The following is a 15850-nucleotide window of genomic DNA, read 5'->3' as shown; positions in this document are numbered from 1 at the left end:
TGGGGTTGGGGTAGGACAAGGCAAGGATATAGATCCTGTTTTATAGGAAGCATCTATGGCTTACCTAACTCGGTGACAGCAACTGGCAATTGACAGAAACATGCCAATAACCGCAACTGTATTCACCAATGCTTCTTCAGAAAATCTTTGAATATGAACAAACCCCTTTATAATTAATCCAGCCAATTCCTGAACGATGAACAAGAGGTCCTAGATAGCAATCCACTTCCCGCCATCTCATCCCCCCCTTATTCCCCAATTCCCCCACAATACCCACTGTTTTCCGCTCGCCCGAGGGAGCGGAGCTTGCCTGGACTAAGATCTGGAGAATCTGGGGTAATGAATCACAAGCCTCCTCGAGGAAAACAATGCTTTGCTGTTGGGGGAATGGCGGCTTATGACGGGACGGTTCGACGGGAGTGGATCTTTCGGAGACCGGATTTCCTCCTGTGCGAGATTGATTGATTCGCAGCCAGTTCGTAGTCGGTGTGGAGATGGCCTGATGATGGGGCTATCTTGGTCTTGCTAGTACCTGGTGGACGGTCCCAAACCAGATCTGGGGCAAAAGCATGGGGCTCGAGATGGCATGCTGGCATCGGGCTTAGGGAGGAGGAAGCTTGGTCGGGACTGCTTGGGGCATCTGGGGTTGGACAGCGCGGAGTTTATAGTCGGAGGAGGAGTCTCGCGTGGCTTCCGGGACAAAGGAGCTGGGCGTCGGAGGGTTTCTGCAAAGGGACTTGCCATTTACATATAGCTAGCGAACCCAATGATACAGACCAGTTTACTTCTGCTTCTACTATTGATTCTGATTCCCTTGGCAATTATTGAATGAAGAAGGGCTGTTTCTACTTGAAACTTGTATAGAGTCCCAAGCATAGAACAGGACGCATTGGACAGGAAGAGGAACATCACAATGGCAGACGAAAAGGCCAACCACACCATCGACTCCGACTCCGACCGCGCCGAGGCCCTCAACAGATTCCGCTCAGCGGCGAGCATCGCCATGACACCCGAGCTATTTGAGAAGCTGTACCTGTCGCCGCAGAGCAAGGTCAAGGGCCACCTAAGGGATACGTTTGGGAATCCCACGCCAATGTATGAAACTTTGCCCCCCACACACGTCTGGATTCTGCTTCAAGCAAGCCCAGGTGGAATTGGTTTTAGATGTGTTGGCTGATTGTTTGTACTTACCGAACAGTGCCCTTGTTGGCTTCCTCATGGCTCTCACGCCATTGTCCTGCAACCTCATGGGCTGGCGCGGAGCAAGCGGCGGCGGCGCAGCAACAATGTACGTTTTCCAATCCCTCCCCTCTCATTCCTCAAGAACTTTATCACAACAAGAAGCAAAGACGAGACAACAGACTCGCTAATCACTTTGGCAACCACGCCCCTTCAGCCCCGTCTACTTCTTCCAAGCCGGCATCCTCATGACCCTCGGCGGCCTCCTCGAATGGATCCTCGGCAACAGCTTCCCCGCCGTCGTCTTCTGCTCCTTCGGCACGTTCTGGCTCTCATACGGCGGCGTTCTGAATCCTTCCTTTGCCGCGTTTTCTTCGTATGCTGGGCCTGGTGACGATGCTGCCGAGGGGCTCCAGACGACTGGCTTCAATGCTAGCTTAGGTGAGTACCATACCCGCCGCACAGGTTCCCTTCACGAGGTAATATCTGTGCTTTTTATATAATTGCAGTGCTTATTATGCTGCAACACAGGGTTCTGGTTCCTGTTCATGGGATTGCTGTCCCTCGTTTTCCTCGTCTGCTCGCTCCGCACCAACGTTGCCTTTTTCATCATCTTCTTGACATTGACCATTACCTTTGGGCTCCTGACCGGAGCATATTGGGCCATGGCAGAAGATTTTACGGGGAATGCCTCTTATGCTCACAAACTCCTTGTGGTAAGCTACGTCTCTTAAAGAAACACCCCCTCCCTTTTGTCAGGGGCAGTGGGAAAGCTTACTTTATCTCGCTAGGGCGCCGGGGCTTCGGCTTTTGTAACGTGTCTGGCTGGGTGGTACATCTTGTTTGCTATTTCGCTTGCGATTGTGGACTTTCCGATTCAGATTCCTGTTGGAGATTTAAGCAACGTGATTAAGGGGAGGTCGATCAGGGAGAGGTGAGAGGGTTTGTGGTGCAAGTTGAAGACCGTGCCATGGCAGTTGCCCCGTTTCTACTCCGAATCAAGCATCCGTACTGTCGAATCAATAATATATGAGCTCATTCCTACTATCCAAACTTTTTCGCCTAAAAGATTGGCCTTCGGTGTCCTGCTTTAGGCAGACTTGAATTCACAGAGGAGATATCAACGATAGTACCACTCTCACATTAGGACGTTTATGGAAGCACAATCTTCACGTTTTCGAACAATTGCCCTTGCAGTACTCTATCTAAAACGAATCAAAATAAAATAAATCTCGTCTTTTCGAACATTCCTAAACGCAAGGCCAGTTAACTGAGTTCAGCCAATGAGACTCGAGAGCCACGACCCTGTAGATGTGAGGAACAGTTATCGGCAGGCAGCATGCCAGCTTCCCAACGTTTGGTGCACAGCGGTTCCTGAACTCATCAACCAATATACCAGCTACTTGCATGTATTAGAATCTTGTGTCCGTCAAGCAATACTCCATCGCAACTCGAAATGCACACATTACCTCTCCGCATGTTTTACTTCTCACCGCTCCCGGGTCACCAGACACTCACAGACTTGAAACGACCAAAATATCATATAGACAATCCTATCGCTCTACCTCTATTCCCCTCCAGGTTACCGTCATCAGGCTCCGGCTAGTTCCTCCTTTGGCCAAGCTCACACAAAGCGCATTCAACTACTTGAATAATAGGATACTTTCCCCTTCCAGCAAGCTGCATTCAGCTCTCTCCAGTACCAAACCTGACAACTACTGTTGCAAATTCGGTGAATAACAGACCAATCAAGATGGGATCATCCAGCCTAATATTAATGAAAGCAAACTAGTGCCGAAGCAGCACTATTCAGACCCCAACTTCGCCCTTGTCTCATCCATCTATTCCTCTCCGACTCAACCCGATGACCACATGCAGACGCTCGTTCACAACCCTACCAATAAAAGGAACAGAACCCAATGATAACACACCAAAGCCACCGCTCTTTCAGGAAGTGTATATAAAAGAGGCTAAGCGCTAAAAGCAACGTAGAGAACTAGCTTCATTCCAGGTCTGCGGAAACAACGATTACAGTAGACACCCAACCAGCCATTCTCCCCCATCTAACAGGATCGAATGGAAAACCGTCTCATGCATGCATCATTAATCCAGGTCTAGCTCAGAAAAAGGCCAATGACGACAGGTTGTTAAGCCTCCAATCATCCTTCAGGCAAGGTAATTGACAAGCAGGGCCAACGGGGCGACCATCAGCTGCGCAAGGCCCAGCAAATCAGACGTCTCCCCCCTGTCATTGCTGCATATGCGCACGCTCACCGAGTGCCTTGTCCTTGTGCCTACATAACCAGCTAAGGTAGCAAGAGCTGGCAAGCCAACTTAGAATCAGCAGCAATTGAAACAACCACGGTCAAGAGAAACGGCATATTTACATGGTGATAGTGTAAGTTGAGCCGATCCAAGATACGCAAGCCATCGGCTTTGTTTTCACCGATTCTTCGGCTCAGCAAGTTTTCCAAGACAATTGCCAGCCCCAGAAGCAAAACCATCTGCCATCAAGTCTACATACCCCATTCTCATGCAGCACCGTCCCAAAGCCCGAGCCCCAAGGCCAACCGTGCAACAATTCTATTCAATATTATCCATCAAGCACGCCTGGGCATCCAAAGGCAAATCGGCGATTACCACTCGAAGCAGACTCCAAACCTCGGCCGCACCCAAAGTATCATCATACACATCCATATGTATGCACTCATACCGCCTTATCAGAGAAAAACGCTGTCTGTCTTAGCCGCAAAGACGCAAGATGTACACAACGTCGGACTGGTGGCGACCTCGGCCCCAGACAAGAAATAAGGCAGATACGCTCCAACCTCATTCGTCCGATTCCAGGAATATGCATTACGAACAGCCATCACGTAGGCCATCCGCATCAGAAAAGGCCCTTCCAATCGTGCAGATCGTTCGATCCGTGCTGTTTGCTTCCACCTTCTTCTAAGCCTGTACTTATTGAAATCTCATGAAAATAGACTTGGATGATCCCTTCCGAGTAAGGCGTCGAGACTTCTTCATGAAGACCCTGTATATCAGCCATAAACGTAGACTTGGTGTGTGCACAATAAGTGGCGTCATAGAGAAACAGTTAGCAACGCATGTCTCGGCTTCCGCCAGAAACGTAAAACCAGATTTGGCCGGAAGTACCAACGGATAAGGAACGGAGTGAAGAAACGTTGCTCATCCGGACCTGTATCGCTAATTGGGGTAGTATTCGTCGAAGAGAATCATTCTCCTTCATAGTCATACGGAGGCTCATATTCATTATGCGGCTTCCAGAGGAGCCAGCCATTATCCACCGGCTCGGGTTCGACAATTTCCAACTTGCCGCCCCAGATGAAAAGTTGATCAATAGGGAAGCGTTCCTTTGCCCTCTGGTAATCCTCTGGTGTCCGGCACCAACGCTGCCGCACCTCAGCGGCCACATCCAGTTTCTTCAGCGCGTCGACATTCGGTGGCAACTCCAAGCTCTGCGGCGTGGCTGCGAAGAGCCAAGCTGTGTGGAAAAGGAGACAGCCCACCGGAGCACCAGCCCTAGTTTGATGCATGGTAGCTGGCCCGACTCCTTCTTGCATGCGGTAGTTGACAACCAGATAGTTGTATTTCCGGATGACGGGGTTCGTCGACCAGCTATTGCCTGCCCAAACCACCGAGTTAGAAGTATGCGTAACACCTGAGACAGTAGTAGTCACGTTGGAATACAGCAACCATGTTTGGCGCTCGGGGTCACTACTACTTGGTTGATGGGGGCTCATCGTGTTGTGGCCTTCCGGCGTGTCATGGCGAACGAGCTTGACTGGAGGAGCCTCTGACGGGTCGGGAGTTTCTCTCCAAATGTCAATTATGCGTGGCTTCTTGGGCTTTGTCTTGCTGGTCTCGGTCAGAGGAGAATCGAAAAAGCTGAATGGAGCTTCGCCACTGGCCATGAGCTTCTCGGCGTCAAAGTCAAGAGGCTCCTCGGCCGTCCTTGGTTCCAGCTCCAGCGCCACATGCTTGAGGCCGCTCACTAGTCGCAGGGGCCGCCCCCCTTGCGCCTGGACGCCTTTTGTCAGGATAGACAACGCCTCTTCCTGCAGGCTCACCATGCGGAAGAAGAAAGCCAGCCTGCAGATGAGGGGACCAAAGGAGTGGCGCGGGACACAAGTCAACGTAAGAGATTGCAGCCGGGGGTTCATATCGGGAAGAAAGGGCAGCATGTAAGCTTGTTGAAGATGGGGAAAGACGCCGTTTTCTGCCAGATATACGCATTCAATAGACCGTAAGCCGTCCATTGTGAGCGTGGGGATATTCGTCACAAGGGAGTGATGTATCCTCAGGACTCGAAGATTGGAAGAATAGACGGGACGAAATAAATGTCCCAAGCCCGGGAGACCGCTCATTCGCACGGCACTGGAGACGAAAAGCCTGGGGGCCTTGAGTTTTGGTGGATTTAGGAACGACCTCCACCGTTTCGGTGGGAAAAAGAGCATCCGCTCACAATCAAAAAGTTCGAAATGACCTTCAGAGTTGATTAACAGCTCCTGAATGCCGGCTGCAGTAAATTTATTGCCTGAGATGTGTAAATGTGTGATGCCTCTGGATCCTGGCAGATGTTCTGTGGCATTAGAGACGCCAGGCCGGGACAGGAGACCCAAGACACCTTCGAGTGTGTCTGGACGCACTGGGGTAGAGCCATCAGATCGAACCCGAGGCCAGAATACATCTGGGTCATCAGCGCCATCCAGATTGTTGATTGGGGGGGCGTCTATAAGGTATCTCGGGCCGGGAAGGAATACGTGGCTCAGGGGTGACTCGCGGAGAATATACTGATCAAGAGCGCCACGCTGGTCCCATCGCTCGAGCATACCCTCGGAGGCAAAGTGGTCCGTTGTGCGCAAGACGTAATCATCGATCATTCCTGTCATATTAAGCACGGATTGATCAGTCAGTTCATTATCGCTTATATCCAGACTCCAGAGGCGCCAGTTGAGAATGCCTGCCCACGTCTCCCAGCGGTAAGTCGAGAGCTGTTTACGGCACATTTTGAGGATACGCAAGTTGGGTAACCATCTCTCGTCTAGTGACGCGAAATCGACAGGTGCAGGACCCGAGATATCCAAGTAGATCAACGCCCGGAGGTGCCTGGATTCTGTGAGGGAGCGGCTGATTCCATGGCCGGTATTTTTCAGGCTGAGCATCAGCAGCCGACGATCTGGCCGGGACGGATCCGAATACTCGAGGCAGCGGGCATTCATCCGGCAATAGTCATCTATCAGGAGGCTCTCTACGTTTGGGAGCAGCGGGAGGAGTTCGTAAAAGCGCTTTCTGTAAATCACTGCCCATAGGTTGTGATCGTTGCCTGTAACGGCCTTTCTCACATCCACCACGCGGATCAAGTCTCGCGTCTTGGGCGAGAGCAGCTGCGCGTCTTGGAGCAGAAAGCGGCTCCAAAAGGGTCCGGTATCTGGCGGAAGACGGATGAGCGCCGCTCATGTGCTGGCAGTGCGGCCGTGGTGCATCAAGCGTCAAGACTCACCATCGTCTGTGCTGCGTCCCAGGCGCTTGGACCACGCACACGGGTCTCTCCAAAGCAGAGGAGCAAAGATGCGCCAGCAGCGGCTGTTGACCCGACACAGAGCCGGGTAGTCGGCGATTGCAACGTACGGAGCCGCAAGCTGGAGCCAGTCGGGTCGAGCGATGGCCTCCGAGTATGACGGAAGAACATCATGCATGGCTCGGGATTCGCAATGCGGAGCGTCGCGGTCAGGTGCGCAGCGGCGGCTGGGGGGTGCAGAGCTGGAGCTGAGAAACGCTGGACATGGACAGGCTAACGCTTGGATAACCAAAACAAACAGGCGATATCGGTGCTCTGTACAATGCTGCAGTATAAGGCAAGGAACTTGAAGTTGATAGTGCAGGATGAGGTTCGATGCTGATGAGGACGGACTTCGACTTCGGGATCCGAGTCAAAACGTGGGGCAGAGCCTGTGTGGCTGTGAGGAGGCAGCAGCGGTGACCTGGCAGGCAAGTACTCGCAGCGCCAGTCCAAGCCAAAGAATACTTTATGCTGTAGTATCCTATCTTTCCTTGGTACTCCGCAGCAACCCAAGGAAGGAGCAAGAGAGAGCAAATGGCAGAGTGAGGCAAGAGCAAGGCAAGAAGGAGCACCACAGGCAGCATCCCCCCAAGGCAAGTGCGAACGCAGCATCACCGGCCCATCAGATCAGCCAGTGTGGGGTCGGACCTGGACCTGCCATGATGTCGGGGGCTAGCAGGGGCTTGTACTGCGCATGTGGCTCCAAGTCCCACGCCGAGTGTTCACAGCAGAGGAAGTACTCCGCACGGCTGCTACGGTACTTGTTACGCGCTAATCTGCTTGAGGCTAGCATCGCCTGCACTCGGCTTCTCCACAGGGACCAGATGCGCCAAGACGAGATCGAACTCCATCTGTGAGAAAAGAAGGCCATTGCCATCACGAGCATGAGATGCAATTGGACATGCAGCAAAGGGAATTCAAAGCTGACGCAGTCAGCTGCCAGTGCCTTTGCCGGTGTGCGTGCACTCACGTGTGTCCAGCAGGATGAGCTGGCCGAATGCTGGTCAAGGTTCTATATTCGTTCTAAAGCCATGGTGGCATACTCGTACATACAGCTGCGGGTATCTCTTCTCTTGCACCCATTTATAGAGTACATGCCATTTACCTTGCACAACAGACCCCCATGGCACAGCATCAACCCACTCATTGGAGCCTATCCACTGCACCATGACTCTGCCTTACTCGTAGCTGTACGAAACCCAACTGCAGCTCGCATCATCACGGACCTCATGCAGGTGCCCAATAACCCGCAGCCTCGCAACCTCGGTCAGGCAACGCCTGCACCTTGTCCCCTGTACCGCCTGTGGCTTGCTCCATAGCGGCTAGATCGCGGCCGCCGGGCGCCACACCGGTACCGGATACTTTAGCCCGCAGCCCACCAGCCCACCAAAGCCGCCAATCGTCGCCTCCAATCCACAGCCATTTCACGCACATGCCACCTCGAAACCTCACCGCACCAGGGGAAAGCCACAGAGCAGCTGAGAGGCGTCTCATCTCGTCTCCTTACCGAGATGGACCCTGTGCAACTCTGGGCAGCTCGCTCGCACATGAGGCAGGCGGCCGAGCTGACTAGCCCATGTAATTACATGGAGCTGGTGCGTTGATGAGCTGTTATCAGATGACATCTTGGGCGTGTTATTCCAGAGTTGTCGTGGCAGGTCCCGGACGATGTTCGCGCGGTCGCAGGAATACTACTAGTATATCCAACCTATCTTCACAACTGAGACAACGCATCAGCCTCACTCACTCACCGCCAGAGTCCTGCTGCCGCCGTCATGACGTTGCTCTTCGCTTCCAGTGACGCTCGGCCGACCCTCATTTGCCGCGACAACTAAGCGACTCTTCTCGGGAGCAGCATGATCCGGGTGGCTCAATGCAGAGCATGTCTGGGAGATGCTGAGAGTGGAAATCTCCTGGGCAGTGACAATCGCCCACGTTACACAACTCAGGCACAGGCCCAGCTCGGGGCTTGGGTACGGACGCCTCCATGTGCGTCACGCGGGCCGGCGGCAAGCCCACGATCCCAGTCAGCCTGTCTGCGTGGCCATGCATATCAATCAACTTTTTGTACAACATGAGGAGTACATGCTTGTACGCTTCAGGCTTCAGGCTTCATACACACAACAGGCAGCGGTCGGATAGGTCACGATGGAGCCAGCGTTGGGCCAGCTCCAACACTCCGACGGCACGGTACGCAGCCGGGCTTTCCAACAGAGAGAGAGCTAACATCGCTAAGAAACTGCCAGGTCATCATTCCGGACGCTTCCAGCCGTCTATCAGGCCGACCAGTTTTCGCAGTTGTTGCTGGACAAAGCCCAAAGGAGACGGCGAGGGCCGTGGTCCTAGTGGACAGCTCCGAACAAATTGCCTACTGGCAACTCGTCGCAACCACTCAATGCGAGAACCGAAGGCGATCACGGTCACATCTCGAGCTTCTCGTCCACATAGGGCCACCCCTGACAGCGGTCAACATACTACTATGACCAGTTACCGTTAATTCCTGCAGTACAAAGACGGCGAAAAAAGCACAGTCGGACCCGACATTCCGGCTAAGCAGCGTCCCGTCGCCTCGCCTTGCCGCCATCGCACAGATCAAACAAGACCATGGCACCGGCGCGGACGAAGCTTCTGGCTCCTTGTTCGGCGCTGATCAAACATTCATCATCAACCCCCCTCGCAGACCGTTGGTTGGAAAATAGTTGTACACACATGCATATGCACGCACACAAGGCAGCTGAGCACATGTAGACAGCGCACAAGCACACATGCTCATCATAGAACGTGAAACGTCCCTGTCGGTTTCTGCGCCCTGTGTTTGAGACTACCAGGTGTGAGAGGTCACATATGGATACATTGCCGCTTGTACACATCGAAATGTTTGGCCTTTCGGCTTCGATGATCTGCCCTCTCATGTGGTTGCCCTTTCGAATCGTTACCACATCCTTTGATACCCTGCTCAACTGAGACGTGATGTAGGATAAAGAAGAGGCTGCGCACTAATACCTCTTCAATAAGGACGCACCGATGATCCCTTTCTTCTCAGGGCTCCCCCTTCATCTCCCCATCTTTCCCGCTGCGCCCGTTTGCCTCGCCCCCCCTCGCGTCCGCGTCGCTTCACCTAATGCTCGTGCTAAGGGGCCCCCCAATCCATGTCCAATCTACTGTAACGGGGATTAGCATCTCAGCCCAAAATGTGCACATGTAACCCATCGGAGCCAAGATCAATCTCTCTCTCTCTCTCTCTGCCCCCTGTTCGGCTTTTCTTTTCATGACAGCAGCGCGCCGGACGTACTAGCCTTACCGGACGCAAAGGAGGATGGGGCTTTTTGCTTTCCGGTCGACAATTGCCATGCGTGTGGAAACCGCATAGACACATCACCACCGACAAGCAGCCATTCCAGCGTTTCTGCTTCGTGTTTCTTCTTTTGGGATAGTTGCCACGTCTATGCATTCACGGACTTCGTTTTCGCACCCCTATGTAAGAAGGGGGAAAGGGTCGCAAAGACAAATTGACCCTCCCAGGTTTCCGTTCACATGCCCAACTTCACCAGGTTCCTAGCATTTACCACTACAAAGTGTAGTTCCGAACACGAGAGAGAGTCGAGGGGGGAATTGATGGAGAGAATCGTCTGCTGGGTTGAGTTTTCCCCCTCATTCTGCCCGTAGTCATTCTAGTCGCCCTGCTTGACATTCCTCCCTCAGCTCGAGTCACTCACTGTCCTCAGGCGCAACTCGAGCGACTCGCGCGACGCAATTCTCAACACTCATTCACTCTCCTCATAATCCAAGACAGGAAAAAGTGCCCAGCAGGAAAATGCTTGTATAGTACCTCGATTTAAGTACCATCCATGCCAACACATTGACATTGCCACAGCTCCCATTCGCTCGCCGCCTTGGCCTCCTCCCACGCTCCTTGCACGCCTCTCCCCTCAATCACTCTCATCCCTTGAAAGCCCACACGCCCCCCCTTGGTCAACAATATAGTCACATACGAGTACTAGCAGTATAGAGTATAATTATTGCCTAGTTAGGCCAGATCTAGGACGAAAAGAAGACTGCGGAAACAACCCTGGCAGAATCCGAGAACAGTACAAAAGAAGGCCCAGCAAGGGATCAAGGATCTACGCTTTAGCTCCAAAACCCAAAGGGCCCATTTTGCCAATTCCCCCCCATGGCAGTACATACAATACATACATACAGTGCCTACTCCGTAAGTAAGGTAGTATCAGATGGATGCTTTGCTGCGTAAGGTACCTAAGGTATGGGCCCCCTTCCCCCCCTGGTACGGGCAGTAGTGCGCGCAAGAATCCCGGCATCGATCCTCACCCATGTCGAACCGGTGAGAGCCCAGCTGCAATCGGCTCTCTCTTCCCTGTCTCTTTCTCTCTTTCATATTCCCATTCCAAGGACAGCAAAACACTCCATGTGCGAATGCGTAAGAGAGATGGACAACCATAGTAGAGGACAACTAAAAGGAACAAACAAGAAAATAGACAAGCCATTTCTGCAATGCTGCTGCAGGTTCTAGACAAGTCTTGTCGCAGACGCCGTACCGGTCGCCGAGAGTCCTCCGTGAATGCGTGTTCACCCGGCCTCTTCTCCTCCTCCCCACCAAGAAAGCATCCCGTGTCGAATGTCTCTCTTACTCTCGCCTCTCTCTCTCTCTTTCTTGTCCCCCCGCCCTCTTTCCTTTTTCTGTCTGCCTATCCAGGTAGGACTATCTCTGTGAGAGTGTCTCTCTATCTACTACTACCCACCTTTTACCATTCTTTCTTCCCCGCCACCTATGTCCTTTTTCGAGCAGATAGTTTCTCAGCCGCCTCTTGCTTTTTCGCCCCCGTTCCAGAATGGACAAAACCTGGGCAGGGAATAACGTAGTAGTACTACTACTACTACAATAGTAGACAGGCCCTGGCACGGGAGATGGGCATCTCCGCCGCCCGCAGCGCAAACGCACCCCTGCCTCGAACCGCTTTTTTTCGGGCAGCTCGAGCTAGACTCATTGCTTGTATGATGCTTGTATGCACATATTTCCGACATGCTGGAGGTGGATCATGGATTCCCATCCACTCTTGAAACTTAGTCCAGGCAGCCTCAGTACTGGGTGCCAGCCAACCACGGCTTGCCATTCCGTGGGCTTGCATGCAGTTAATCTAGAAGATTGCCAACACTTCAAAGTAAAGGGCCATTAAGAGCGGTGAACCAGACAAAGCAAAAGCACAGAAGGAAGATGAAGTTGTAAATATGCAGATCCAAGTTCTCTTCGTCATAATAAGAGTATATTATACATTGCCAAGTGTGTATGCCATTATACACCTTGTAGTTTTGCGTATCCTCGAGACTTTCGTACTAACGTTGTCCGTCAAAGAGCCATAATACCGTCTCGTATATCTTTTGGCATCGGTAAAAAAAGCGTAAGCATCATCATCTCCCGGCCGCAGCAACAGCTGAAAGGCGGCCCGCCAAGGCATGCATGCAGCCAGACAAGGCGGAAAATAATAGATGATGAAATAGTTGGGGGCCGGCGGCAACTGCCACTGGGCGTACCTTGGGGCAGGGGTCGAAAAGAGGCAAAAGAAAAGACAACTCAGAACACTTTGGAAGAAGACAGAAAAAGGAAAGGAAACAAGCATGACCATGTACGTATCCATCCTCTCCCACCTTGGATATCAAGACCTCTGTAAAAAATCCACACAAAGGGCGCCGGTGTTCTTCCCTCATCCCATGTCCTCCTCTCCCACCAAAAGAAATAAGAAAATTAATGGTGTAGGTTCCCGTAGATGCCAATGTTGAATGATGGTGCTTTTGTTGATATCTTTTTTTTGTTGACGTTGACCGCCCGAGTGTGTGTGCGTGTGAGTGTGCGTAACGACGGGCTTCGGTTCAAGGATAGACAAAGAAGAAGTGTTGTGTGCTTGGGCAGCAGCCTTCAAGCCAGAATGTTGCAATTAGAGCGGACCAATAGTGAAAGTCGGTTCCATGGGCAAGGATTATTCCGCCCACTGCATGAGTGCGAAAAGAAAGAAAGAAAAAAAGGAAATTCCTGTTGCTGCCATCCGATGCTCTGCTGCAAGCCAGTCACGGCCTAAGTCATTCCCGACGCCTCGGCGTCTATCGGGTGTGGCTGGCTGGCCCCACTGATAGATGTGACGAATGGACGGGGATGTGGAATGGGCTCGAGAGATGACGCCAAGTCAGTCTGAGCGGCTCAGGCTGGCAGGGGATAGGCGATGCCCTCAGTAGCTGTCTGTCCGCTTCTCAGGCGCTGGCCCTCCCGCTGCCGTCAGTCTTGACTTGGGAGGCGCTCGCCTCTTGCGGCTTCGCTCCTCTTGCTCAATGACAGGCACCGCAGCTGGGATGAATTCCACCCCGCGGTTGCGGCTGTTGGGGCGAGCATGTAGTTTGCGGTGGTTGTTGAGGTTGTCTTGACGGTTGAACTGGTCCTTGCCGCAGAACTCGCAGGAGAATCGGTTGGGACCTTCGCCATGAAACCTGATGCAACTTGGTTAGCAATCCGTCGTACTGTCTGCTCTTGTGAAAGCCGGGCGATACTCACGTTTGCTTGTGACGCTTCAGGTGCTCGTTCCTTCTGAAGGCCTTCTGGCAGTTGGGGTAGTCACACTTGCACATGGCCTTGCGTACCACGTCGTATGAGCTGTCGTGCTTCTCGGGCACCCTTCGCGGGACCTTCATCTGGCTGTGAAGCTCTGTCGTCTTAAGCCGCGCCTCACGGACCATGGCCTCCCTCTGGGCCGACAGCCTGTTGGGAGTCACCTGGAGTCTGTGAAGGTAGTACTGCTGTCTCATCGGCGAGTGGTGGGAGTACCCGAGCTCCAAAGCCTCGACATCTTGTGGAGAGTGCACCTTTTGTCCCAAGGAAAAGATGGGGCTGTTGTTGTTGCACCACGAAGACGCATTGTCTCCCATCTCGGAGGGAGAGATGCTGTGTGCTGGAGAAATGCTGTAGGGGGAGTGCTGTAGAGATGCACCATGGTAAACCGGTAGAGAGCCCGAAGGCGTGATGGAACCCAGTGAGTGTGTGGTCATGTTGTTCATGTCGAGGATGTGATCGTAGGGCATGCCGTCGCTCATTTTCCTGCTAAGTGGTGTCGAGGGGGGAAGAGTGCCTTCAGTGGAAGAGAAAGACATTCGGTCGTGCTCCGCTTTCACGGGACCAAACATGTACTTATGCATCTGCACCGAAGGCGGTGTGAGGTCCCCGTGGCCTCCATATGACTGGTAGCCGTCAAAGTCCAGTCTGAGATTGTTAGGCGTGGAACGACGAGAAGTGGGTGTAAAGACCTCATACGGTGAAGATGAAGTAGATGAAGCCGAAGAGAAGCTGGTTGTAGGACATGAGATGGCCAAACTGAGGCCATCATCCATGAATCGGTACTCCGGCTCGGCGTGCTGCATTTTGAATTATAGGTGTGGAGAGGTAAAACGAGTGAGGGAGAACGAAAGACGCGGGTAGAGAGCTGGATGAAGGAGGTCAAATTGCCCTCGTGGAAAAAGAAAGTATGATGGTGAAAAGCAGCCAGCTCAAGGTTGTTCAAGGTTGTGATGTGGTGACGATGGATCGATTAGGGGATATTCTTTGTGTTTCTCTTGGATGTTGAAGGAGTGTAAGTTAGAAAACCCTTCAATGTGGCGAGTGTACTCCAAGCAAAGCAGAACGACCACAACAGGGAAGAATAGATCGAGCGTACAAGAACTTGGGGGAGGATTGGGAATTCTGATCGGGAATGCTGAGATATTCGTCGAGGGCGGGACGAGTGAAGATATACCATCGCCTTTGGAATGAGCTTTGGGGATGCTCTTAGCGGGCCTGAGACAGACCAGCCTGCAGATCAATCCCTGGGGAAAGAGGTTTGGCAGTAAGTTACAGAGAGCCACCGAGACAGCCCAGAGAGATTGTGGATGCGTTGCAAAGGTCAAGGATATTGTAGCTCGATAGATCGGATATCGAGATCTAGGGGGGGGTGGTTCAGGACGAGTCAGGCGAGGGCGAATCACGGACTTTTATCGCCGGTGTACTTTGCAGTAGGTAGTGGTTTTGGCCATCCTCGACTCTTATCCGCACAGGACTGGGGGTAGGGGTGGTGTGTGTGAAGGGATACAGGGGGAAGGGGGTCCAATTTGCCCTAGCTACTCGCTACTGCAACGAGCTTGTGTGGGCAGCTGCGATACCACTTCCGCAATAGACTCAAGAACAGCAACGACAGACAGAAGCTACTGCTTCATGGATGTGTGGATGGTCGCTCATCTTGCCATGCGTAGCGCAATCTCTCAGACCGTGTATCGTGGCCTCGCTTGTGGGGGGCGTACCGCTTGGCACGGGCGCCCTGTCCAGGTATTCCTGATGTTGGGAGACAGGTCCAGGTAGGGCCCGTTGGAGGCTGGAAGACGCACCGTACCAGGCCGCCAAATACCTTATGCGCCGGCAGCAGGAAGAACAAAGATGAATGCAATCCGCATAGGACCTGGACGCGCATGAGATCCATACGCGCGCAGAGCTGGTGTAGTTACGTGGACCCAGCGGCTCAATAACTGGATATGCCGGCCGTTTCTGCGGCCTGGATACAGGGATCAAAAAGAATGAAATCTCACGGCCAGACAGACAGGCCAACCTACCTGTACAAGGCCTTGAGCCGACTGGCTAGAAGTTCAGCGCCAGCCCAACAAAATCCCAGCGTGCGCAAAAGCAAAAAGGGACAGTCATGGTGGTGTCCCATCGCTCTGTGAAGACGCCTCGGCAACTCAGCCTGCGATGACCAGTATGTCGCCAACAGCACTCCAGAGCAGCAGGAGTACTTTGTTACACCCTTCTGTAAAAAGTCTCGAGACCAATAGTACCTCTTCTGCTAGCAGGGCCCCCCTGTTCGCTAGGAAGATCGGATGTGCCCGGTTGGGTGCTGGGGTGTCTCTGCATGATGATCGACCAATGGTAGGTTGGCCAGATCTCTCGCCATCAGGGCTCTGCACATGCGTGTACTTTGTACTTCGTACGGTATGGGCTTTGCCGTGCGCAGTACGCAACCTTACACACCGTACTGCCGGATGGATCAACCTGGGTTATCCTGGCCA

At 52.8% G+C, this 15850-nt stretch overlaps 3 protein-coding genes across 3 annotated transcripts; 1 reads left to right on the top strand and 2 right to left on the bottom strand.

Moving 5' to 3' along the window:
* Positions 1 to 913: 913 nt before the first annotated feature.
* Positions 914 to 2117, top strand: BBK36DRAFT_1171213 (hypothetical protein; the record flags this gene model as incomplete). Its single annotated transcript, XM_024895545.1, has 5 exons — positions 914 to 1095; positions 1199 to 1288; positions 1397 to 1620; positions 1711 to 1895; positions 1971 to 2117. The coding sequence occupies 5 exons, from the start codon at positions 914 to 916 to the stop codon at positions 2115 to 2117; spliced, it is 828 nt and encodes a 275-aa protein (XP_024747066.1).
* A 2298-nt stretch (positions 2118 to 4415) lies between these two features.
* On the bottom strand, positions 4416 to 6899 carry BBK36DRAFT_1180252 (hypothetical protein; the record flags this gene model as incomplete). The annotated part of the gene is made up of 2 exons (XM_024896205.1): positions 4416 to 6631; positions 6704 to 6899. 2 exons carry the CDS (start codon positions 6897 to 6899, stop codon positions 4416 to 4418), a joined length of 2412 nt encoding a protein of 803 aa, XP_024747065.1.
* Positions 6900 to 12999: 6100 nt separating this feature from the next.
* On the bottom strand, positions 13000 to 14179 carry BBK36DRAFT_1171211 (hypothetical protein; the record flags this gene model as incomplete). The annotated part of the gene is made up of 2 exons (XM_024895544.1): positions 13000 to 13255; positions 13320 to 14179. The coding sequence occupies 2 exons, from the start codon at positions 14177 to 14179 to the stop codon at positions 13000 to 13002; spliced, it is 1116 nt and encodes a 371-aa protein (XP_024747064.1).
* Positions 14180 to 15850: the final 1671 nt, after the last annotated feature.

This window comes from Trichoderma citrinoviride, assembly GCF_003025115.1.
Source record: "Trichoderma citrinoviride strain TUCIM 6016 unplaced genomic scaffold BBK36scaffold_12, whole genome shotgun sequence".
NCBI classification, from domain to species: Eukaryota; Fungi; Ascomycota; class Sordariomycetes; order Hypocreales; family Hypocreaceae; genus Trichoderma; species Trichoderma citrinoviride.
This window is presented reverse-complemented; position numbering and strand designations above follow the sequence as displayed.